The sequence below is a fragment of the Loxodonta africana genome, chromosome 16 (assembly GCF_030014295.1).
Source record: "Loxodonta africana isolate mLoxAfr1 chromosome 16, mLoxAfr1.hap2, whole genome shotgun sequence".
Taxonomy (NCBI): Eukaryota; Metazoa; Chordata; class Mammalia; order Proboscidea; family Elephantidae; genus Loxodonta; species Loxodonta africana.
Genome location: NC_087357.1, coordinates 37,461,107 through 37,484,617, shown reverse-complemented (window position 1 = coordinate 37,484,617; position 23,511 = coordinate 37,461,107). Strand labels below are relative to the sequence as shown.

Sequence of the window (23,511 nt, the reverse complement as noted above, 5' to 3'; positions counted from 1 at the left end):
CATTGTATATATGTATCACATTCTGTTTATCCATTCATCTGTTGATGGGCATTTAGGTTGTTTCCACCTTTTGGCTATTGTGAGTAGTGCTGCAATGAACACTGGTGTACAAGTCTCTATTTGAGTCTCTGCATTCAAGTCTCTTGGATATATACCTCGGAGTAGAATTGCTGGATCATATGGTAGTTCTATAGTTTTTTGAGGATCTGCCACACTGTTCCACAATGGCTGTACTATTTCTTTAATCTCTTTCAGCAGTGTTTTACAGTTTTCATTGCATAAGTGCTCCACATCCCTGGTTAGATTTATTCTTAGGTATTTTATTCTCTTAGATGCTAGTGTAAATGGTATTGTTTCCCTTTCAGATTTCTCATTGCTGATGTATAAAAACCCAACTGATTTTCTTTTGTTGACCTTGTACCCTGAAACTTGGCTGAATTCCTCTACTAGCACAGGAAGTTTTCTTGTGGACTCTTTGGAATTTTCTATATTTGGGATCATATCATCCACAGAGATAATTTTACTTCTTCTTTTCTAATCTGGATACCTTTTATTTCTTTTTCTTGTCTTATTGCTATAGCTAGAACTTCTAATAGAATACTAAATAGAACTGATGAGAGTGGACACCCTTGTCTTATTCCTGGTTTCAAGGGGAAAGCTCTCAATCTTTCTTCATTAAGTATATCGTTGGCTGTTGGCTTTTCATATATACCCTGAATCATACTGAGGAATTTCCCTTCTATTCCAATCTTCTTTAGGGTTTTCATCAAGAAAGGGTGTTGGATTTTATCAAATGCTTATTCAGCATCCATAGAGATGATCATGTGTTTCGTTTCCTTTGTTCTATTGATGTGTATTATGTTGACTGATTCTCTAATGATGAACCATCCTTGCATTCCAGGAATAAATCCCACTTGGTCATGGCAGTGAAGCCATCTGGTACAGGACTTTTTTGTTGTTGTTGTTGTTGGTAGGTTTTTGATCACTGATTCAATCTCTTCACTTGTTATGGGTCTGTCGAGACTTTCTATTTCCTCTTGAGTCAGTTTGGGTAGGTTGTGTGCTTCCAAGAATTTGTCCATTTCATCTAGGTTATCCAGTTTGTTGCCACATAGTTGTTCATAATAGTCTGTTATAATTCTCTTTATTTCTATCAGGTCAGTTGTAATGTCCCCTCTTTCTTTCTTCTTTTTTTTTTTTTTGTTATTTATATCATTTCTCTTCAGTGTAGCTAAAGGTTTGTCAATTTTATTGATCTTTTCAAAGAAACAACTTCTTTTTTTTTTTTTTAATTCTATTGTTTTTGGTTTTATTTCTGCTCTGATCTTCTTTTCTTCTTGTAGGTTTAAGCTTAGTTTCCTCTTCTCTTTCTAGTTCCTGGAGTTGTCTAGTTAGGCTGTTAATTTGAGATCTTTTTTTATGTAGGTATTTATTGCTATAAGTTTCTCTGTGAGTACTGCCTTTGCTGAATCCCATAAGTTTTGTGCTTTCATTTTCATTTGACTCTAAGAAATTCATGATTTCCCTTTTGGTTTCTTCTTTGGCTTACTGTTAGTTTAATAGTGTGTTGTTTAATTTCCATATGATTGTGTGTTTTTCAGGTTTTCATTTTTGTTCTTGTTTTCTGTCATTGATTTCTAGCTTGTGGTCAGAAAAAATACTTTGTATGATTTCTGTCTTTTTAAAATTTATCAAGACTTGCTTTGTGATCTAAAATATGATCTATTCTGGAGAATGATCCATGTGCACTGAAGTAAAATGTATATTGTGCTGTTCTGGGGTGGAGTGTTCTATATATGCCTGTTAAGTCTAGTTCGTTTATAATGTCATTCAGGTCCTTTGTTTCCCTGTTGATCTTCTTTCTAGATGTCCTGTCCAATACTGAAAGTGGTATACTGAAGTCTCCAACTATTATTTTAGTACTGTTTCACCCTTCAATTCTATCAGTATTTGCTTTATATACTTAGGTCCCGATGTTGGGTGCATATATATTTATGATTGTTAAATCTTTCTGATTAATTGACTTTTATCATTATAAAAACCAAAACCAAACCCAGTGCCATCGAGTCGATTCCGACTCATAGCGACCCTATAGGACAGAGTAGAACTGCCCCATAGAGTTTCCAAGGAGCACCTGGTGGATTCAAACTGCCAACCCTTTGGTTAGTAGCTGTAGCACTTAACCACTATGCCACCAGGGTTTCCTTTTATCATTATAAACCCAGCGCCGTCGAGTCATTCATTATATAATGCTCATTTTTACCTCTTCTGACAGATTTTGTCTTAAAAACTACTTTGTCTGATGTTAAGATTGCCATCTCAGCTCTCTTTTGGTTATTATTTGCATGGGATATTTTTTCCATCTTTTCACTTTCAGCCTATTGTGTCCTTGGGTTTAAGGCACGTCTGTTGTAAACAGCATATAGTTGGATGATTTTTTTTTTTAATCCATTCTGCCACTCTCTGACTTTTGATTGGAGCATTTAGTACATTTACAAACACTGTAATTACTGATAAGAAATGGCTTACTTCTGCCATTTTGTTATTTTTTTTTTTTTATGTGTCTTAAGCCTTCTTTGGAAACCCTGGTAGCGTAGTGGTTAAGTGCTACGGCTGCTAACCAAAAGGTCAGCAGTTCAAATCTGCCAGGCGCTCCTTGGAAACTCTATGGGGCAGTTCTACACTGTCCTATAGGGTCGCTATGAGTCGGAATTGACTCAACGGCAGTGGGTTTGGTTTTTGGTTTGAAGCCTTCTTTGTCTTTGTCCATTAGTACCGCTTGCTTTTGTGTTTTGTTGGTTTCTTGTAGTGAGCTTTTTTGGTTCCCTTTTCCTTTCCTTTTATGTATTTTTTTAATATTTTTTTTAGTGTTGACCGTGAATATTACATCTAAGTGCTTGTTTATAACATTCTAGGATAAGTTGGTACCAATTCAACTTCAGTAACATACAAGAAATTCTATGTCTATACCATCCCCCTCCCCTTCCCCAACTTTGTTGTTATCACTAATTACATCTTTATATTTCATGTGCCCTATAATATAATTTTATCCTTGCCTTTTATATATTTGTTATTTGAAAACCTGAAGACAAAATATTTAGAATTATCAATCATGAATGCCTTATTACTAGTCCTTATACTTGTTCATGCATTTCCATTTATTAAGGATCTTTCTTTTCATGTATAGCTTTGATTACTTTCTAGTGCTTTTCTCTTCCATCTACAGAACTCCCATCAGTATTTTTTGTAGGGTTCATGTGTGGATATGACCTCTCTCAGTTTCTGTTTGCCTGGGAATGTTATAATTTCATCCTCATTCTTAAAGGATAGTTTCACTGGGCATGGTATTCTTGGTTGACAGTTCCCGCTTCCCACCCCCACTACCCCCCCCCCACACTAAAAATCATTCCATTGCCTTCTGGCCTCCAATGTTTCTGCGGAAAAATCAGCACTTTACTTAAACTTATTGGGGATCCTTCATATGTGATTGTTTGCTTCTCTCTCACAGTTTTCAGGGCTCTGTCTTTAATTTTTGAGAGTGTGTAACTACAGAATTGGCTTCACAGCAATGGGTTTGTTTTTTTTGGTTTTTAACTAGGACGTATCTTGGTGTAGATCTCTTTGGGTTTGTCCTGTTTGGGGTTCTTTGAGCTTCTTGGATTTGTGGATACATGTCCTCCGTCAGATTGGGGAAATTTTCTGTCATTATTTCTTCAAATATGTTTTCTGTCCCTTTCTCTCTCTTGTCTCCTTCTGGAATTTCCATGATGCAAGGATTAGGTCTCTTGTTGTCCCATAATTCCACTAAACTGTGCTCAGACTTCTTTAGCCTCCGTTCTTGTTGTTCTTCAGTGTCTGTAATTTTAGCTATCTCATCCTCTAAACTGATGATTTTTTCTTCTGCCTGATTAAATCTGTTGATAAGTCCTTCTATTGTGTTTCTCATTTCAGTTGTCCCTTTCAGTTGCAATATCTCTATATTTAGATCCTCGTTTTGTTCTTGTATTGTTTTCATAATTTCTTTTAGCTCTTTGTGTTTTCCATTAGTTTGTTAATTATATTTAATGTTGTTGTATTATAACCTTCCATTTTTTTCATTACTTGATCAGGCTTAGATTTGCTTTACTCCCTTTGTCATGTTCATTTGAATGGGCCACTGTTTCTCTGTTCTTTGTGTGCTTTATGATTTTTTATTGGGGCACTGGAATTTTTTTTTTAATAATTTTTATTGTGCTTTAAGTGAAAGTTTACAAATCAAGTCAGTCTCTCACATAAAAACTTATACACACCTTACAACATACTCCCAATTACTCTCCCCCTAATGAGACAGCCTGCTCCCTCCTTCCAGTCTCTCTTTTTGTGACCCTTTTGCCAGCTTCTAACCCCCTCTACCCTTTCATCTCCCCTCCAGACAGGAGATGCCAACATAGTCTCAAGTGTCCACCTGATGCAAGTAGCTCATCATCATCTCTCTCCAACCCATTGTCCAGTCCAATTCATGTCTGATGAGTTGGCTTCAGGAATGGTTCCTGTCCTGGGCCAACAGAAGGTTTGGGGACCATGACTGCCAGGGTCCTCTAGTCTCAGTCAGATCATTAAGTCTGGTGTTTTTATGAGAATTTGGGGTCTGCATCCCACTGTTCTCCTGATACCTCAGGGGTTCTCTGTTGTGTTCCCTGTCAGGGCAGTCATCAGTTGTGGCCAGGCATCATCTAGTTCTTCTGGTCTCAGGCTGAGGCAGTCTCTGGTTCATGTAGCCCTTTCTGTCTCTTGGGCTCGTAATTACCTTGTGTCCTTGGTGTCCTTCATTCTCCTTTGATCCAGGTGGGTTTAGACTCATTGATGCATCTTAGATGGCTGCTCGCTAGCATTTAAGACCCCAGATGCCACTCTTCAAAGTGGGATGCAGAATGTTTTCTGAATAGATTTTATTTTGCCAATTGACTTTGATGTCCCCTGAAATCATGGTCCTGAAACCCCTGAGGCACTGAAATTTTTGAGAGTCTTAACTTTTTCAGTCTTCCCCAGTATTTGCTGCTTTTTCCTGCACTACTTTCTGCAAGAAACTCTTAGGTGGGCAGAGCCTTTGGCCTTTGTTTACCATTTCCTCTCCCTCTCTGTGACAGCTCCTTCTCCCTCCCTGGTTTAATTGGGATTTGAAAGTTTCAGATCTCACTTTTCAACTTTCAATCTCTCCAGCACACCAGAGAACATACTATGGTCAGTCTGTCCACCAGCAGGCATTGCCACTCAGGCAGGATATCACGTATTAATAAATCTGGCCACCAGTGGGCGCAGTCCCCTCTCTCTACTTATTCCTCCCTTCCCTTCTGTTCTCTGCAATCATGTTTTTAGCCGGAAAACCTACACCTACATTCAGCAAGCCCCCTTTGGGAGTGGTTTTGCCCTCTGGTTTTGCCCGAGGTTTTCTTCCCTGCTCTGTGGGGCCATTCAGGGGAAACACAGGCAGGCTTTCCTCCATTTTAGGAGAAGGATGGACTGCACTCCCCAGAAGGACCTCCAAGGGATCTGTCTTGTTGGTTTCAGAGCCCCAGTGGTCCTGTGGTGGTTGCGGGAGCAGTCTCCACTTAGGTAACCCAACTCCTCACTCCAATGTAGGGAATGTTTTGTAAGAGATTGTATCAGTCCAGCAGTCAACAGTCACCAGTTGGGAGAGGGGTAGTCACACTCCAAATGAACCCCCAGGGAGGTCTGCCTTGTTGCTATCAGAGCCTGCCCTGTAGCATGCTGGCTTTGGGTTTAGCTTCTACTCAAGATGCCTGCTTCCAAGAACACAGCAGCCTTAGTCAGCAGTTCTCAGCACTGACTGTAAGGGGGAGTAGAAAGACCCAAAATGATCCCCAGGGAGGTCTGCTCTGTTGGTTTAAGAGGCCTGAGCTATGGGGTGCACGGGGAAGTAGGCAGAATACTGACTATGGGAGCAGAATTCACTGTGGGGGCCTTCTGTAGCAGTCTGCAACAGCCTGGCAACCAACAATTACCAGGTGGGGGAGGGGGTGTCACACTCTGGTCAGATCCTCATAGAGGTCTGCCTTGTTGCTGTCAGAGTGCCCCCAGTAGATTGTTGGCTGTGAGTGCAGCCTCCACTCAAGGATCCTGCTTCCTAACTCAGAGCAGCCTCAGTCAGCAAATCTCAGCACTGACTGAAAGGGAAAGCAGACAGACCAGAGCTGACTTCCCAGGATTTTTGGCCTGTTGGTTTCAGAGGCCTGAGTTACGGGATATGCAGGGAGGCAGGTAGAGTGTTGACTATGAGGGCAGATTCCACTGCACAGGCCTTGTGTAACAATTCACAGTAGGCTTGCAACCAGCAGTGTCTGGGTGGGGGAGGTGCTGGCACACTCCAAACGGACCCCTGAGGAGGTCTACCTTATTGATTTTAGGACAGAAGCTTGAGGTCCTGTCTCTTTGTACAGGCAGGGGCTGTGGTAAATAGGGAAACAATCTCTTTTTCTGGGGCCACTACCCCAGTTCACAGCAGCCTGCTGCCCACATGAATGGGCAAGGGGCAGGGATGGTGGGAGAAGCAATTTTCCTACCATATGTGACTCGTTGATTTGTTGATTCTTGCCTGTCTGCAGTTCACTGCTGCTTTCTTCTGTTCCCCAGTTCAGAGTCTCTCAAAGCTGAACACCATTTCCTTGTCTTTCTTTTTGTATTTGTGGGGGAGGGTCAGAATGATGGTTTATTTACCCCATCATCTTCCCAGAATTCTTTAAATATCTTTATTAAAACAAAGCTTAGTGGGGAATATATAGAATTCTAAGTTGACAGGTATAGAGAATTTTGTTCCTTCAGCACTTCAAATATATTATTCTAATGTATTTTGGTCTGCATTGTTGCCACTGCAAGATGTTCTTTTAATTTAAAGGTCATTCCTTCACCCATAATCTGTCTTTTGTTCTGTTTTCTTTCTGTCATTGTCTTTGATAGTCCTCAGTTTCATTACGATTGTCTAAATGTCGATTTACCTATTTCTCTGCTTGAAACTCAGTGTGATTCTTTGAAAATTCACATCTTCCTTCAAATTTTGGAAAATTCTAATTTACTATTCCCTTAGTTATTGCCTCTTTACTAGGCTCTCTACGTGAGTTTTCTCACCAGCTGGAACTTGTACTAATTGTACACTGAACATTCTTTTTATCCTCTGTGTCTCTTGACCTTTTCTATCTCTTTATCTATTAGTGCTGCAATTTGAGTGGTTTATTAGTATCTATTTTCTACTTCACTAATTTTCTCTTCAGTTGTGTTCAATATACTATTTATTCCATTTCAGTTCCAATGGGTATAGTTTTCATTTCTAGATTTATTTAGTGTTGGCTCTTTTTTTCACATTCTCCTGTTTTTCCCCACTATGGTTTCCATTAGGAGCCCTGGTGGTACATGGTTAAAGCATTCAGCTGCTAACCAAAAGTTCAGTGGTAAGAACCCACCAGCCACTCTGCCAGAGATAGATGCGGCAGTCTGCTTTCATAAAGATTTACAGCCTTGGAAGCCCTGCTGGAGAGTCCTACTCTGTCCCACAGGGTCACTATGAGTCGGAATCGACTCGACAGCAGTGGATGGGATGGTTTCAATTTCTTCTTTTGGCTCTTTAGTCATTTCAGGCATACTTATTACAGTCTCTTTCACAGTGTTCTATTGTTTTTACAACTTAAGGTACCAATTCTTCAATTTATTGTGTCTGTTGGTTCTCCTTCATGGATTAACTTTTTGTGTTTCCAGTGTTTTTAAGTTCATTTCAAGGGGAGGTTATTCTCTTCTGAAGTATTCTCAAATGCCTTGGATCCTGGATGTGACCCTGTTTTGCAAGTTTTTTTCTGTCAGGACTCTTGAGATTTTATGGGCCCTTGATCATTTTCTATTTTAATGTCTCAGTTTAGGGTTTCCATATAAACAAGTGTAAATTGAGAATTCATACCTGCATGAGGGAGAGGCTTTGGGATCCAGTTCCTCATTGGAGGCCTCACTCAGAGCCCAGGAAACGTAGAAAGATTTCTCACCACTCCTCTGAACCATTGGGCAGAGTTTTTCTAGATACACGAGATCTCTGTTCCCTTGTCCTGCCTGACATGGGATAAACACTTCACTTCCTGTACCCATACAGGCATTACATGGGTATTAAAACACCAGCCCCCCAGTCCTCAAGTTCCAGTCCAGGTCCAATGCCCTCTGCATGACTGTGGCACCACCTGAAGCTTAGTTCTCTGGGTTTCTGTTCCCTGTTCTCTATTATTGTGGTGATTTACCTTTCTTTCCTTTGAGCTTGACTCCGTATTTTTAATTGGTGGTTGGGGTGCGCAGAGCTCCCCTCCAGCATTTTTATGATTTTATAAGGGGTCCCTAATAGTTCAGTTGGTCATATTGCCAAAAACAGAATGTTGGTGTGTAGTACATTTTTAAACCTGAAAATAATTGTTTTACTACTAAAATCTCTAGAACAGAAGTCATACACTTGTAGCCCTCAGGATAAATCCAGCCCACAGATGTGTTTTGTTTGGCCAGGACACTTTTGGCCCACACTGTTTTTTTTTTTTTTTTTTAATCACTCTTTAGAAGCCAATTTTTTAAAAAATCAAGGGATTTTACACAAGAATCCAGATTTTCAAATTTCTCTTTAAAAACAGAAAAATCTGGCAATAGTGGGCCCATCATCTCCCATGGTACAACTCAGCGGAATTAAAAAGCACCTGCTCCCCACAGTCAGGGCATGTGTTCTGTTTGCTGTAATCTCTTTCCCATTTAACAATGTTCCATCCAGCCCACTTCACCAATTTACATTACCTGCCTGGCCTTTACAGATATTCTAATTTGCTATCCCAGCCCTAGACAAAAAAAGTGCTTCCAGATTTCAAGTGTGAATTGCCCCAATAGACTAGAAGTTCCATGGGGGCAGGAACTATGACTGGCTTGTTCACCACTCAACTCTCTACCCCCAACACAGTACTTGGTTGGGGGTAAGCATTCAGTATTTTGAATGAATGAATTAAGGAAGGGATATGTTACTCTAAAAATAAACAGCCCAACAGCCCATAAAATTCTTTGGCAGAAACCTCTCCAAAATGTTGGCAATGCTGAAGCCCTTAATGTTTACATCCCGAAAGTCATCATGTCTTAAGTAACCACAAGCAGTGATGTAGAAAGTGGAAGTTTGTTATTCATTTTCCATATGGTTTTCAACAAGTCTCTTAATTCTCCTCTGCTGCCAACTGTTCTTTGGAGAATGGGCAAAAATACTTCTCTATTCTCTTTGGAGAATGGGAAAAATACTTTCATGAAAAAAGCAAAAGCTCCTTAAAAAGACAAAAAAAAAAAACCAAAATGGATATCAGAAGAGACTCTGAAACTTGCTCTTGAATGTAGAGTAGCTAAAACAAATGGAAGAAATGATGACATAAAAGAGCTGAACAGATTTCAAAGGGCAGCTCGAGAAGACAAAGTAAAGCATTATAATGAAACATACAAAGACCAGGAGTTAGAAACCAAAAGGGAAGAACGTGCTTGGCATTTCTCGAACTGAAAGAACTGAAGAAAAAATTCAAGCCTCTATTTACAATACTGAACGATTTTACAGGAAAAATATTGAACAATGCAGGAAGCATCAAAGGAAGACGGAAGGAATACACGGGGTCCCCATACCAAAAAGAATTGGTCAATATTCCACCGTTTCAGAAGGTAGTATATGATCAAGAAACAGTAGTATTGAAGGAAGAAGTCCAAGCTGCACTGAAGTCATTGGCAAAAAACAAGGCTCCAGGAATTGATGGGATAATTGAGATGTTTCAACAACCGGATGCAACATTGGAAGCACTCACTTGTCCATGTCAAGAAATTTGGAAGACAGCTGACTGGAAGAGATCCATAGAAAGGTGATCCAACCAAATGCAGAAACTGTTGAACAATATAGTTCATACCACGTGCAAGTAAAATTTTGCTGAAGATAATTCAAAAACAGTTACAGCAGTACATCAACAGGGAACTGCCAGGAATTGAAGCTGTATTCAGAAGAGGATATGGAACGAGCGATATCATTGCTGATGTCAGATGGATCTTGGCTGAAAGCAAAGAATACCAGAAAGATATTTACCTGTGTTTTATCGACTTTGCAAAGGCATTCGACTGTGTGAATCATAACAAATTATGGATAACATTGTGAAGCATGGAAATTCCAGAACACTTAATTGTGCTCATGCAGAAACTGTACATAGATCAAGAGGCAGTTGTTCGAACAGAAAAAGGGGATATTGCATGGTTTAAAATCAGGGAAGGTATGCGTCAGAGTTGTATCCTTTCACCATACTTATTCAATCTATATGCTGAGAAAATAATTCAAGAAGCTGGACTATACGAAGATGAATGCAGCATCAGGACTGGAGTAAGAAGACTCATTAACAACCCGCGATATGCAGATGACACAACCGTGCTTGCTGAAAGTGAAGAGGACTTGAAGCACTTACTGATGAAGATCAGAGACGACAGCCTTCAGTGTGGAATACACCTCAACATAAAGAAAACAAAAATCCTCACAGCTGGACCAATAAGCAAAAAATAAATAAATAAACAGAGAAAAGACTGTCAAGGATTTCATTTTGCTTGGATCAACAATCAACATCCATGGAAGCAGCAGTCAAGAAATCAAATGACATATTGCATTGGGTAAATCTGCTGCAAAAGACCTTTAAAGTGTTAAAAAGCAAGGATGTCAGTTTGAGGACTAAGGTGCACCTGACCCAAGCCATGGTATTTTCAATCACCTCATATGCATGTGAAAGCTGGACAATGAGTAAGGAAGACTAAAGAAGAATTGATGTCTTTGAATTATGGTGTCGGTGAAGAATATTGAATATACCATGGACTGCCAGAAGAACAAACAAATCTGTCTTGGAAGAAGTACAGCCAGAATGCTCTTTAGAAGCAAGGACGGTAAGACTACGTGTCTCACATACTTTGGACATGTTATCAGGAGGGGCTAGTCCTGGAGAAGGACATTATCCTTGGTAAAGCAGAGGGTCAGAAAAAAAGAAGACTGGACTGACACAGTGGCTACAACAATGGGCTCAAATATAGCAATGATTGTGAGGATGGCACAGGACCAGGCAGTGTTTCAGTCACTGTGTACAGATTCACTATGAATTGGAACCAACTCAATGGCACCTAACAACAACAAAAACATTCCAGGGAATAACACTAAGACATCCCATGTTTCTCAGACAAGCTGTGCTATACATACATGTGACCCAGTATTGTAAGGGCTGGTTTTACACAGCTGAGTCAACATGGGAAAATCTTAAGTGCACCTGGAAAGTGACTGGGGTGTAATTTCCAGAGATGGGTTATTGAATGACAGCTTCCCCCTCGGTCCAGTGAGAAATTTAATTTGCTGAGGACTCAACACAGGAAGCATTTGCCGATTAAAAATATGTCGAAACAGATGTTCTGCTTAGCCTGGAAGAAGGGTCCTAATGCAACTGTCATTATTGGATTTTCTTGGATTACTACTATCTGGAATCAGAGTCCAAATAGAAGGATGTAATTATTTATTATGGCCAAGGGTCCTGCATTTGAAGAGGAGCTCAGGGGCGGCCGAGAGGATTTAACACACTGGGGGTGGGGTAGGGTGGAGGATAAGAAAAAAAAAGCCCATTTAAATTCTCTGGCTCTGGAAACGGACCCGGGACTCTCTGTAAGAGCACAGCGGTCGTTGCTATTCAACGCTCCATTTCCAGCCGAAGGCACAGCCGTGTCATAAAGAGAACCAGGCCTGACGCAGCCTTCTCAAGCTACGTCAGGAACTACGATTTTTAGTTGAGGAACTAAGATCTTTAGATGAGGTAACAGTTCATGCCCACCCTGGAAGAAAACACCCTGGCAGTCCCGCCATTTACATAACCCTCACACCCAAGCCAGTAGGCAAACTCCCACCTTGCCTGAAGCAATTCTGACAGACAGTCAAAGGGGAAGACTGTCTATTACTCTGCATATTAGAATCAACTGGGGAGCTTTGGTGAAAAAATCCTGCCCTGATTGTTGGCAAGGATGTGGAGAAATCGGAACCCTCATCCCTTACTGGTATAAAATGGTACAGTCACTGTGGAAAACCGTTTGGAGGTTCCTCATAAAGTTAAACATAGAATTATCATATGACCCAGTAATTCCTCTCTGGAATTGCATAGGCCCAAAAAAATTAAAAGCAGGAACACAGATATTGGTACACCAATGCTCCAAAACCAAAAAAACCAAACCAATTACCATCAAGTTGATTCCAACTCGTAGGAACCCTACAGGACATAGTAGAACTGCTCCTAGAGTTTCCAAAACTGTAATCTTTAAGGAAGCTGACTACCATATCTTTTTCCCAAGGAGAGGCTTGTGGATTTAAACCGCTGACTTTTTGGTTAGTAGCCGAGCGCTTCACCACTGCGTTATTCACAAGAGCCAAAACATGGAAACAACCTAAATTTCCATCAACAGATGAATGGATGAACAAAATGCAGTATATACACACAACGGAATATTATGCTACCATAAAGAGAAATGAAGTCCTGATATGTGCTACAACATGGATGAATCCTGAAAACATGCTGAGTGAAACGAGTCACCCACAAAAAGACAAATATTGTAGATTCCCACTTACAAGCAATATCTAGAATAGGAAAATGTATAGAGGTCAAAGTCTATTAGTGGTTACCAGGGGTGGGAGGCAGAGGGAAAGGAGTCATTGTCCAGGGGGCACTGAGCTTCTGTTAAAGCAAATGGAAAAATTTGGAATCTATGGGATAGCAGTGATGGTTACACAATATTATTATGAATGTAATCATTGTCGCTGAATTTTACATGTGAAAATATTGAAATGGCAAATTTTTTGTTTTACATATGTGTGCGTGGATTTATAATTAAAAAAAAAAAAAAAAAATCCTGCCCTGAGATCCAATTCAATTGCCCTAGAGCAGAGTCAAGGTACTGTAGTTCTTAAAGTTGCCAGGTGATTAGAAAGCTCAGGGAAATCTGAGAACCACTGATATAGCCCAAAGATGAAGAGCAAGCAGCTTGGCGTCAGGGGAGCTTGGCTCAAAACAAACAGCGCCATACGCTGTGTGGCCTTGGACAAGCCATTTGTCCCTTGAGCCTTACTTTCAGCTGCAGGGATGAATGTCAAGGTAATGAATGTCAAGCACCTGCCATGGGCAAGGGCTCCATAAGTGTGGACTGCAGAAATCACCAGGAATTTGGATACTGGCTAGAAGGAGGACCTAGAGTCAGCCAGGCTCAGCAGTTACCCCCAGACACGCTGAGGTAAGTGACATTCAAGGATTCGAGGTCTGAGCAATGTTTTGTGCCCACGTTTGAGGGATCCCTGTTCTCTGGTGCAACCAGATTCCATTATTATTTGCTCCAGCACAAAGCTCTCAGGGATCGTTACTAAAAGTGGAAGGCCCGTTCTTTTTTATGAACATGGTTCTGAAAATCAGGCCTCATCAAAACAGTCGCAGCTTCATTCCTGTAGCAGTGACACTCTCCAGTTCATTAATCCCATTAGCAGCCTTGAAATGCATGCTGAGCGCTCATCTCCAGGGGAAGGCGGCTCTGTGGACCAAACAGTTGGCTGGGGGCTGCTGAGTGAGCGATTCTCAGAGACCCCCCACAACCCCCTTCTCCAAAGCAGAAGCACAAATCCCCACCGTCAGGGCTGACGGGAACCACACAATGCCAGGAAATAAACCTGCTGCTGAAGCCAGGGGGCCGGGGCCTTCTCTCAGATCCTTTCTCCTGCTTGGGCGGTCTCTTTTCTGGGGATGGTAGAAGAAGGGGGTTGTGATTAAAGGGGAGTCTGAGACTGAGATAACTTGTCTTATCTTTCTTTAATTCAAACAAAAACGGGAGGCATCCCTGGCTGCCCCTGACGGGGTCCTGGAGGGGCAGGATGGGGAGCATGGAGGGACAGACTAGAACGGCCTGCCCTTCCTTGCCTCACCTTTGAGGTCTCCTTCCTCCTCAGCATTGCTCTAGATGCTTAAAGACCCACTTGCCTGCTGCTGCAACGTACAGTGGAGGGCTTGGCCTAGCTTTGACACTGACATCATCCTCTTCAAGCAAAGCAGGGTCATTTGAGGAGATTTAGGCAGCTTCAGGGGTGCTTGTGGTGGCAGGGGTGCTATCATTCTCCTCCTTAAAAAGTCTGAGAGCTCCTGGTGCAGTGTGGGTACTGTGCCCAACAAAACTGGAGGCAGAGTTTTCATGGCAGCAGCAGCCTTATTCCTTCCTACCGTCTTCAATGTGTTTCTGTGCAGCTGTTGAACAGCTGTGGAATCCCAGCCCCAAGCTGGATGATACACTTTTGATGCTGGTTAATGTCATTCTTGGATGTGGAGGTGGGAGGAAGAAGAAATGGAGGAGCTACATTCCTTGGGTACCTATTAAGTTCCAGACACCTGGCTATGTGCTTTACATAAATATTATTTCTAATTCTTACCAAATCTCACATGAAGTTGAATAAATATCCAGGGTCATAGCTATTAAGTGGCTGAGCTGAGACTGAAACTCAAACCCAACTGTGCCTGATTGGTGGAGTCATTTTATACCCATTAAATTGGTAAATATTAAGAACTCTGACAATGTCTATTGCTGCTGAGCAGGTAAGAGGCCATGGGGAAGGTGGTAGATAGTCTCTAAATAAGGCCATCAACAAGTCCTCTCATCCCTGTAAGCTCAGGCACTTCTCACACTAAGGAGTGGTATCTATTTCCCTCTCCTTGAAACTGGGCTGGCCGGATGGTTTTGACCAATACAATGTGGCAGAAGTGCTATTCTAGGAGTTCTGAACCCAGGGCTTCAGTGGACTGGCAGGTTCTGCTTCCTCCCTCTGGGAAGCCAGCCGCCATTCTGTAAGAATCTCAGGTTACACCACTAAACATGGGAAGTCCTTGTGGAGTGAGAGGGGCCACGTGGAAATGCATTGAGGCAAGGACTGTGACTAAATCTCTTTTTGGACCTCCCAGCCCATCCCAGCTGCCAGATAAATGCAGTTGAATGACATGAGCCAACATCAGCCAAGTCCCCACTGAACCAGTCAAACCATAGAATCATGAAAGATAACAAATCATTGTTTGAAATCACAAAGTTTTGGGGTGGCTTTTATGCAACTGTAGCTCACTGAAATAAAAAAAAAAAACTCATTGAAATAGGGAGGAAAAAATTAGATGTGCCATCTACATCACTGGCCTTCATCCTATACCTTGTACCCTACCACAAAAATATTGCCAGCAACTACCTATTTTATCACTAAGTGGGAGGGATCTGTGGTTAAAATGAAGTGCCACTCCTTCTACCACATGTCTGGGAGCCCAAGGACTCCTAAGTCAAGATATCCAAAAGTTAGATTAAGCAAAGCAAAAAAATACATGTTTTAAAGAGAGGCCAGTACATTCTCCCAGCAGCAAGCTGTGTAGCTGAAAAACAAATGCAGGTGTGTCAAATATGGGGGGTGGGGCTAAAAAATCTACCTCTCTCCAAAAGAAGTCAAATTGACTGAGAGAAGGACCTACAACTCCAATCGAAAAATGGGCGAAGGTCACAAAGAGGTGAGTCACAGAAGGGCACATCCAAAACACTGACAAAGGTAAAAAAAAAGATGCTCAAAGTCACCAGCACACAGAAATTCGAATTAAAGTAATAACAAAATATCATTTATGCCCATCAGACTGGCTAAAAATGCTGATAATACCTAGTGCTAGTGAGGATATGGGGAAAGGGGCACGGTTATTAGTTGCTACAGAAGTGTGAATTGTTACATCTTTTTAAATGTCATCTAGAAACATCTATTACAAACATACTAAGTGTGTAAGGATATAGGTTCTAGAATGTTCACTGCAACTCTGTTCATGATAGCAAAACTGGAACTGAAATGAGTGGTAATCAGTAAGGGGACAATTGAACAAATTGTGGTACGTCCTCACCAGGCATATTTTGCAACTATTGAAAAAATAAATGTAAGCTATGCCAAGTGCCTTGGAGGGTTTTCCCATGAGGTACTGATGAGTGAGAAAATTAAGTTGCATTTTAAAATGTGTATTAAACACGATCCTATTTTAGCAGGTTTTGCTATATATATTTTCACCAAAAAGAAAATATTAATTAAAAAATACTATCCCCTTTAAAAAAAAAAAGACACTAGTCTATATATGTATGTGTGTTTATACATATGCTTATATAAGTATCTCTATATATGTATATTCATATATGTAAGTGTGAATATAAGAACATAGAGAAAAATATGGAAGCACACATACAAAGTCGTTAATATGAGTTACCTGGGAAAGGGGCGATACATGGAAAAAAGAAGTGAAAGGGTAGCCAAGTTCAAAGGAAAAATAAAAAGGAAAAGACAACACTAAAAAAATTATAGCATGATAAAACCCCATCTATGGATTCTTTTGATACATGTGTACGTGTAGAAAACGTAAAACAACATTAAAGCAGAAGCATAAAATAAGGCAAATAATGACTTCAATTTCATCCCCACATAGGCATCTCTGAAACATAAACGCCTGGCATTTAAGAATCATTCCTTTTGCTCTGTAGTTATTTTTATGAAGAAGAAATGCTACTGTGGCCAGGAGCCCTGATTTCCACAGGGAGCAGGCCAGACTGAAGCCCAGCGGCCTCTCTCCTCCAGCACAGCTCCTGAATGGGAAAAGCTTCTCCATAAGGGAGATGCTTTGAGTGAGATGCCTCACTGTAATCCTGAGGCTAGAAACTGGTAGACCACACTAGTATCTGCTTGTGCACCTGCAGGCCCCCTGGAGCACTTGCTGTGCTAAGAGGTGACACCTGTCCACCAACAACCAGAAATCATACCAGTTCCCCCTTAGCACTCACAGGGTCCTAGCCTCCCCTCACAGCTGCCAGCCCAGATTTACTTCCTTCCCTTGCACCCCTTGTCCACTCATTCCCTCATGTACTCCCAGTGCTTCATCATCCCTCCTCTCATTGGCTTTGATTTACAAGCCAAGCTCAAAAAGTCAAGCCAAGAGAGCAGAGTTTACTACAGGCCTTACAGTCCCTGAGCTACCAACAACCTTCCATCCCTCTGTCTGGCAGACAGCCAGCCCCACTCAACAAAAGGCAACACTCCCTCGTGCTCACAGGCTTTGTTGCTTCTAGTCCATTCCAGCTGCTAAGATAGTAGGTAAAAGGTACAATAAAAGGTACCCGAAGGTCTGGACGGGTCTCACATTACCCTTTTTAGCTTCCTCACTGCTGGTATTCATGGCTGTAGTGTTCGGCCAGCTCTCAGATGGCTGTTCTTCAAGCCCACCTAGAGGAATGGAATAGAAAAGAACATGAGGGCCCATCAGCCTTCTTTGTACCATGACCAAGAGATGAGGGAGCATCTCCAAACTAAGGCTCTAGGGATGAGCAGTGCCACCAGTGGGTGGGTAAAGATTTGTTCAGCAAAGGTTTATTGAGCTCCTACCACATGCTGGATGGACCCTGTTCCAGACACTCAGGCAAAAAGAACCCGCTTCCTTACAACCACACACATAATTAACAAATTAATAGAAGTATTCCTTTCCTTGATCAGTACAAGGTCACGCAGAATCAAACTTAACACCTCCACCTCCATAAGAAAGACTGAATGCTAATAGGATACTCTCTGGTCTGGAGTCTGCTCAGTGCTGGATGCCGGGGTATGTTGGGATTGTTCGCTGACAGCTGCTGTGGCTTAATTAGGCATTCTGGTTTCCTTTTTGATGAGAGACTCCTTTTAGAAATTACTGTTTACTTTATAAATTGTTGTTGCCAGTTGCCATCAAGTTGACCCTGATGCTTTGTGACTCCATGCACAATGGAATGAAATGCTGACCAATCCTGCACCATCCCCATGATCAGTTATGACCCATAGGATTTTCCTTGGCTAATTTTCAAAACTAGATTGCAATCCTTTCTTCCTAGTCCATCTTAGTCTGGACATTCTGCTAAAACCTGTTCAGCATCATAGCAACATGCAAACCACTGAAAGCACAGGTAGTGAGTGGCTGCACATGAGGGCATTGTCTGGGAATCAAACCTGAGTCTAAGAGGAGGCGGGGCCAAGATGGCGGACTAGGTGGACGCTACCGCGGATCCCTCTTGCAACAAAGACTCGGAAAAACAAGTGAATCGATCACATACATAACAATCTACGAACTCTGAACAACAAGCACAGACTTAGAGACGGAAAACGAACAAACACGGGCAGACAGCGACCGTTTTCAGAACTAGGAGCCAGTGTACCAGGCGGCTCCATTAACATCCGAATACCCGGAGCCAGAGGGAGAATTCAGATAAGGAGCTGACTGCATTTTTTTTTAGCTGATTACCTGGAAAATCTAGTTTCCCAGTGATGGCTTGGAGACAGCAGTCCATATCAAACCACATAAAGAAACAGACCATGACAGCTTCTCCAACCCCCCAAACAAAAGAATCAAAATCTTTCCCAAATGAAGATACAATCCTGGAATTATCAGATACAGAATATAAAAAACTAATTTACAGAATGCTTAATGATATCACAAATGAAATTAGGATAAATGCAGAAAAAGCCAAGGAACACACTGATAAAACTGTTGAAGAACTCAAAAAGATTATTCAAGAACATAGTGGAAAAATTAATAAGTTGCAAGAATCCATAGAGAGACAGCATGTAGAAATCCAAAAGATTAACAATAAAATTACAAAATTTGACAACACAATAGAAAGTCAGAGGAGCAGACTCGAGCAATTAGAATGTAGACTGGGACTTCTGGAGGACCAGGGAATCAACACCAACATAGCTGAAAAAAAATCAGATAAAAGAATTTAAAAAAACAAAGAAACCCTAAGAATCATGTGGGACTCTATCAAGAAGGATAACTTGCAAGTGATTGGAGTCCCAGAACAGGGAGGGGGGACAGAAAACACAGAGAAAATAGTTGAAGAACTCCTGACACAAAACTTCCCTGACATCATGAAAGATGAAAGGATATCTATCCAAGATGCTCATCAAACCCCATTTAAGATTGATCCAAAAAGAAAAACACCAAGACATATTATCATCAAACTTGCCAAAACCAAAGACAAACAGAAAATTTTAAAAGCAGCCAGGGAGAAAAGAAAGGCTTCCTTCAAGGGAGAATCAATAAGAATAAGTTCAGACTACTCAGCAGAAACCATGCAGGCAAGAAGGGAATGGGACGATGTATACAGAACACTGAACGAGAAAAACTGCCAACCAAGGATCATATATCCAGCAAAACTCTCTCTGAAATATGAAGGAGAAATTAAGATATTTACAGATAAGCACAAGTTTAGAGAATTTGCAAAAACTAAACCAAGACTGCAAGAAGCGCTAAAGGAGATTGTTTGGCCTGATGACCAATAATATCAGGTACCAGCACAATACAGGGTCACAAAACAGAACGTCCTGATATCAACGCAACTCAAATAGGGAAAGCACAAAAACAAACAAATTAAGATTAATTCTAAAAAATAAATAAATAAACAAAATAATACACATAACAGGAAATCATGGAAATCAACAGATAAACGATCACAATAATCAAAAAGAGGGACTAAATATAGGAGGCATTGAACTGCCAGATGGAGAGTGATACAAGGCGATATAGAAGAATACAAATTAGGTTTTTACTTAGAAAAATAGGGGTAAATAATAAGGTAACCACAAAAAGGAATATCAATTCCATAACTCAAGAAAAAAGCCAAGAAAAACGTAACGACTCAACAAACACAAAGTTAAACATTATGAAAATGAGGATCTCACAAGCTACTAAGAAAAAGTCTCAGCACAAAAAAGCATGTGGAAAAATGAAATGGCCAACAACACACATGAAAAGGCATCAAAATGACAGCACTAAAAACTTATTTATCTATAATTACCCTGAATGTAAATGGACTAAATGCACCAATAAAGAGACAGAGAGTCACAGACTGGATAAAGAAACACGATCCGTCTATATGCTGCCTACAAGAGACACACCTTAGACTTAGAGACACAAACAAACTAAAACTCAAAGGATGGAAAAAAATATATCAAGCAAACAATAAGCAAAAAAGAAGAGGAGTGGCAATATTAATTTCTGACAAAATAGACTTTAGACTTAAATCCGCCACAAAGGATAAAGGAGGACACTATATAATGATAAAAGGGACAATTGATCAGGAAGACATAACCATATTAAATATTTACACACCCAATGACAGGGCTGCAAGATACATAAATCAAATTACAACAGAATTGAAAAGTGAGATAGACACCTCCACATTTATAGTAGGAGACTTCAACACACCACTTTCGGAGAAGGACAGGACATCCAGTAAGAAGCTCAATAGAGACACGGAAGACCTACTTACAACAATCAACCAACTTGACCTCATTGACTTATACAGAACTCTCCACCCAACTGCTATAAAATGTACTTTTTTTTCTAGTGCACATGGAACATTCTCTAGAATAGACCACATATCAGGTCATAAAACAAATCTTTGCAGAATCCAAAACATCGAAATATTACAAAGCATCTTCTCAGACCACAAGGCAATGAAGCTAGAAATCAATAACAGAAAAACTAGGGAAAAGAAATCAAATACTTGGAAAATGAACAATACCCTCCTGAAAAAAGACTGGGTTATAGAAGACATCAAGGAGGGAATAAGGAAATTCTTAGAAAGCAACGAGAATGAAAATACTTCCTATCAAAACCTCTGGGACACAGCAAAAGCAGTGCTCAGAGGCCAATTTATATCAATAAATGCACACATACAAAAAGAAGAAAGAGCCAAAATCAGAGAACTGTCCCGACAACTTGAACAAATAGAAACTGAGCAACAAAAGAACCCATCAGGCACCAGAAGAAAACAAATAATAAAAATTAGAGCTGAACTAAATGAATTATTTAGAGAACAGAAAAACAACTGAAAGAATTAACAAAGCCAAAAGCTGGTTCTTTGAAAAAATTAACAAAATTGATAAACCATTGGCTAGACTGACTAAAGAAAAACAGGAAAGGAAACAAATAACCCGAATAAGAAACGAGAAGGACCACATCACAACAGAGCCAAATGAAATTAAAAGAATCATTTCAGATTACTACGTAAAATTGTACTCTAACAAATTTGAAAACCTAGAAGAAATGGATAAATTCTTGGAACAATACTACCTACCTAAACTAACACATTCAGAAGTAGAACAACTAAATAGACCCATAACAAAAAAAGAGATTGAAACGGTAATCAAAAAACTTCCAACAAAAAAAAGTCCTGGCCCAGACGGCTTCACTGCAGAGTTCTACCAAACCGTCAGAGAAGACTTAACACCATTACTATTGAAGGTATTTCAAAGCATAGAAAAAGACGGAATACTACCCAACTCATTCTATGAAGCTACCATCTCCCTGATACCAAAACCAGGTAAAGACATTACAAAAAAAGAAAATTTTAGACCTATATCCCTCATGAACATAGATGCAAAAATCCTCAACAAAATTCTAGCCAATAGACTCCAACAACACATCAAAAAATAATTCACCCTGATCAAGTGGGATTTATACCAGGTATGCAAGGCTGGTTTAATATCAGAAAAACCATTAATGTAATCCATCACATAAATAAAACAAAAGATAAAAACCACATGATCTTATCAATAGATGCAGAAAAGGCATTTGACAAAGTTCAACACCCATTTATGATAAAAACTCTTACCAAAATAGGAATTGAAGGAAAATTCCTCAACATAATAAAGGGCATCTATGCAAAGCCAACAGCCAATATCACTCTAAATGGAGAGAACCTGAAAGCATTTCCCTTGAGAACGGGAACCAGACAAGGATGCCCTTTATCACCGCTCTTATTCAACATCGTACTTGAAGTCCTAGCCAGGGCAATTAGGCTAGACAAAGAAATAAAGGGTATCCGGATTGGTAAGGAGGAAGTAAAGCTATCACTATTTGCAGATGACATGATCGTATACATGGAAAACCCTAAGTAATCCTCCAGAAAACTACTGAAACTAATAGAAGAGTTTGGAAGAGTCTCAGGTTATAAAATAAACATACAAAAATCACTTGGATTCCTCTACATCAACAAAAAGAACACCGAAGAGGAAATAACCAAATCAATACCATTCACAGTAGCCCCCAAGAAGATAAAATACTTAGGAATAAATCTTACCAAGGATGTAAAAGACCTATACAAAGAAAACTATAAAACTCTGCTACAAGAAATTCAAAAGGACATACTTAAGTGGAAAAATATACCCTGCTCATGGATAGGAAGACTTAACATAGTAAAAATGTCTATTCTACCAAAAGCCATCTATACATATAATGCACTTCCAATCCAAATATCAATATCATATTTTAAGGGGATAGAGAAACAAATCACCAATTTCATATGGAAGGGAAAGAACCCCCAGATAAGCAAAGCATTACTGAAAAAGAAGAAGAAAGTGGGAGGCCTCACTCTACCTGATTTCAGAACCTATTATACAGCTACAGTAGTCAAAACAGCCTGGTACTGGTACAACAACAGGCACATAGACCAATGGAACAGAATTGAGAACCCAGATATAAATCCATCCATGTATGAGCAGCTGATATTTGACAAAGGACCAGTGTCAGTTAATTGGGGAAAAGATAGCCTTTTTAACAAACGGTGCTGGCATAACTGGATATCCATTTGCAAAAGAATGAAACAGGACCCATACCTCACACCCTGCACAAAAACTAACTCCAAGTAGATCAAAGACCTAAACATAAAGACTAAAACGATAAAGATCATGGAAGAAAAAATAGGATCAACCCTAGGAGCCCTAATACAGAGCATAAACAGAATACAAAACATTACCAAAAATGATGAAGAGAAACCAGATAACTGGGAGCTCCTAAAAATCAAACACCTATGCTCATCTAAAGACTTCACCAAAAGAGTAAAAAGACCACCTACAGACTGGGAAAGAATTTTCAGCTATGACATCTCCGACCAGCGCCTGATCTCTAAAATCTACATGATTCTGTCAAAACTCAACCACAAAAAGACAAACAACCCAATCAAGAAGTGGGCAAAGGATATGAACACACATTTCACTAAAGAAGATATTCAGGCAGCCAACAGATACGTGAGAAAATGCTCCCGATCATTAGCCGTTAGAGAAATGCAAATTAAAACTACGATGAGATTCCATCTCACACCAACTAGACTGGCATTAATCCAAAAAACACAAAATAATAAATGTTCGAGAGGCTGCGGAGAGATTGAAACTCTCATACACTGCTGGTGGGATTGTAAAATGGTACAACCACTTTGGAAATCCATCTGGCGTTATCTTAAACAGTTAGAAATAGAACTACCATACAACCCAGAAATCCCACTCCTCGGAATATACCCTAGAGATACAAGAGCCTTCACACAAACAGATATATGCACAGCCATGTTTATTGCAGCTCTGTTTACAATAGC

The 23,511-nt window shown here is 40.3% G+C and overlaps 1 protein-coding gene across 1 annotated transcript in view; it reads right to left on the bottom strand.

The window, feature by feature from the left end:
• TLL2 (tolloid like 2) overlaps nt 1–23,511 on the bottom strand; it is a 163,361-nt gene that overhangs the window by 67,235 nt on the left and 72,615 nt on the right. Inside the window, exon 3 of the mRNA XM_003409211.4 lies at nt 17,258–17,335. Within this exon, the coding sequence (XP_003409259.1) occupies nt 17,258–17,335 (78 nt within the window). The remainder of the gene's footprint in view (nt 1–17,257; nt 17,336–23,511) is intronic.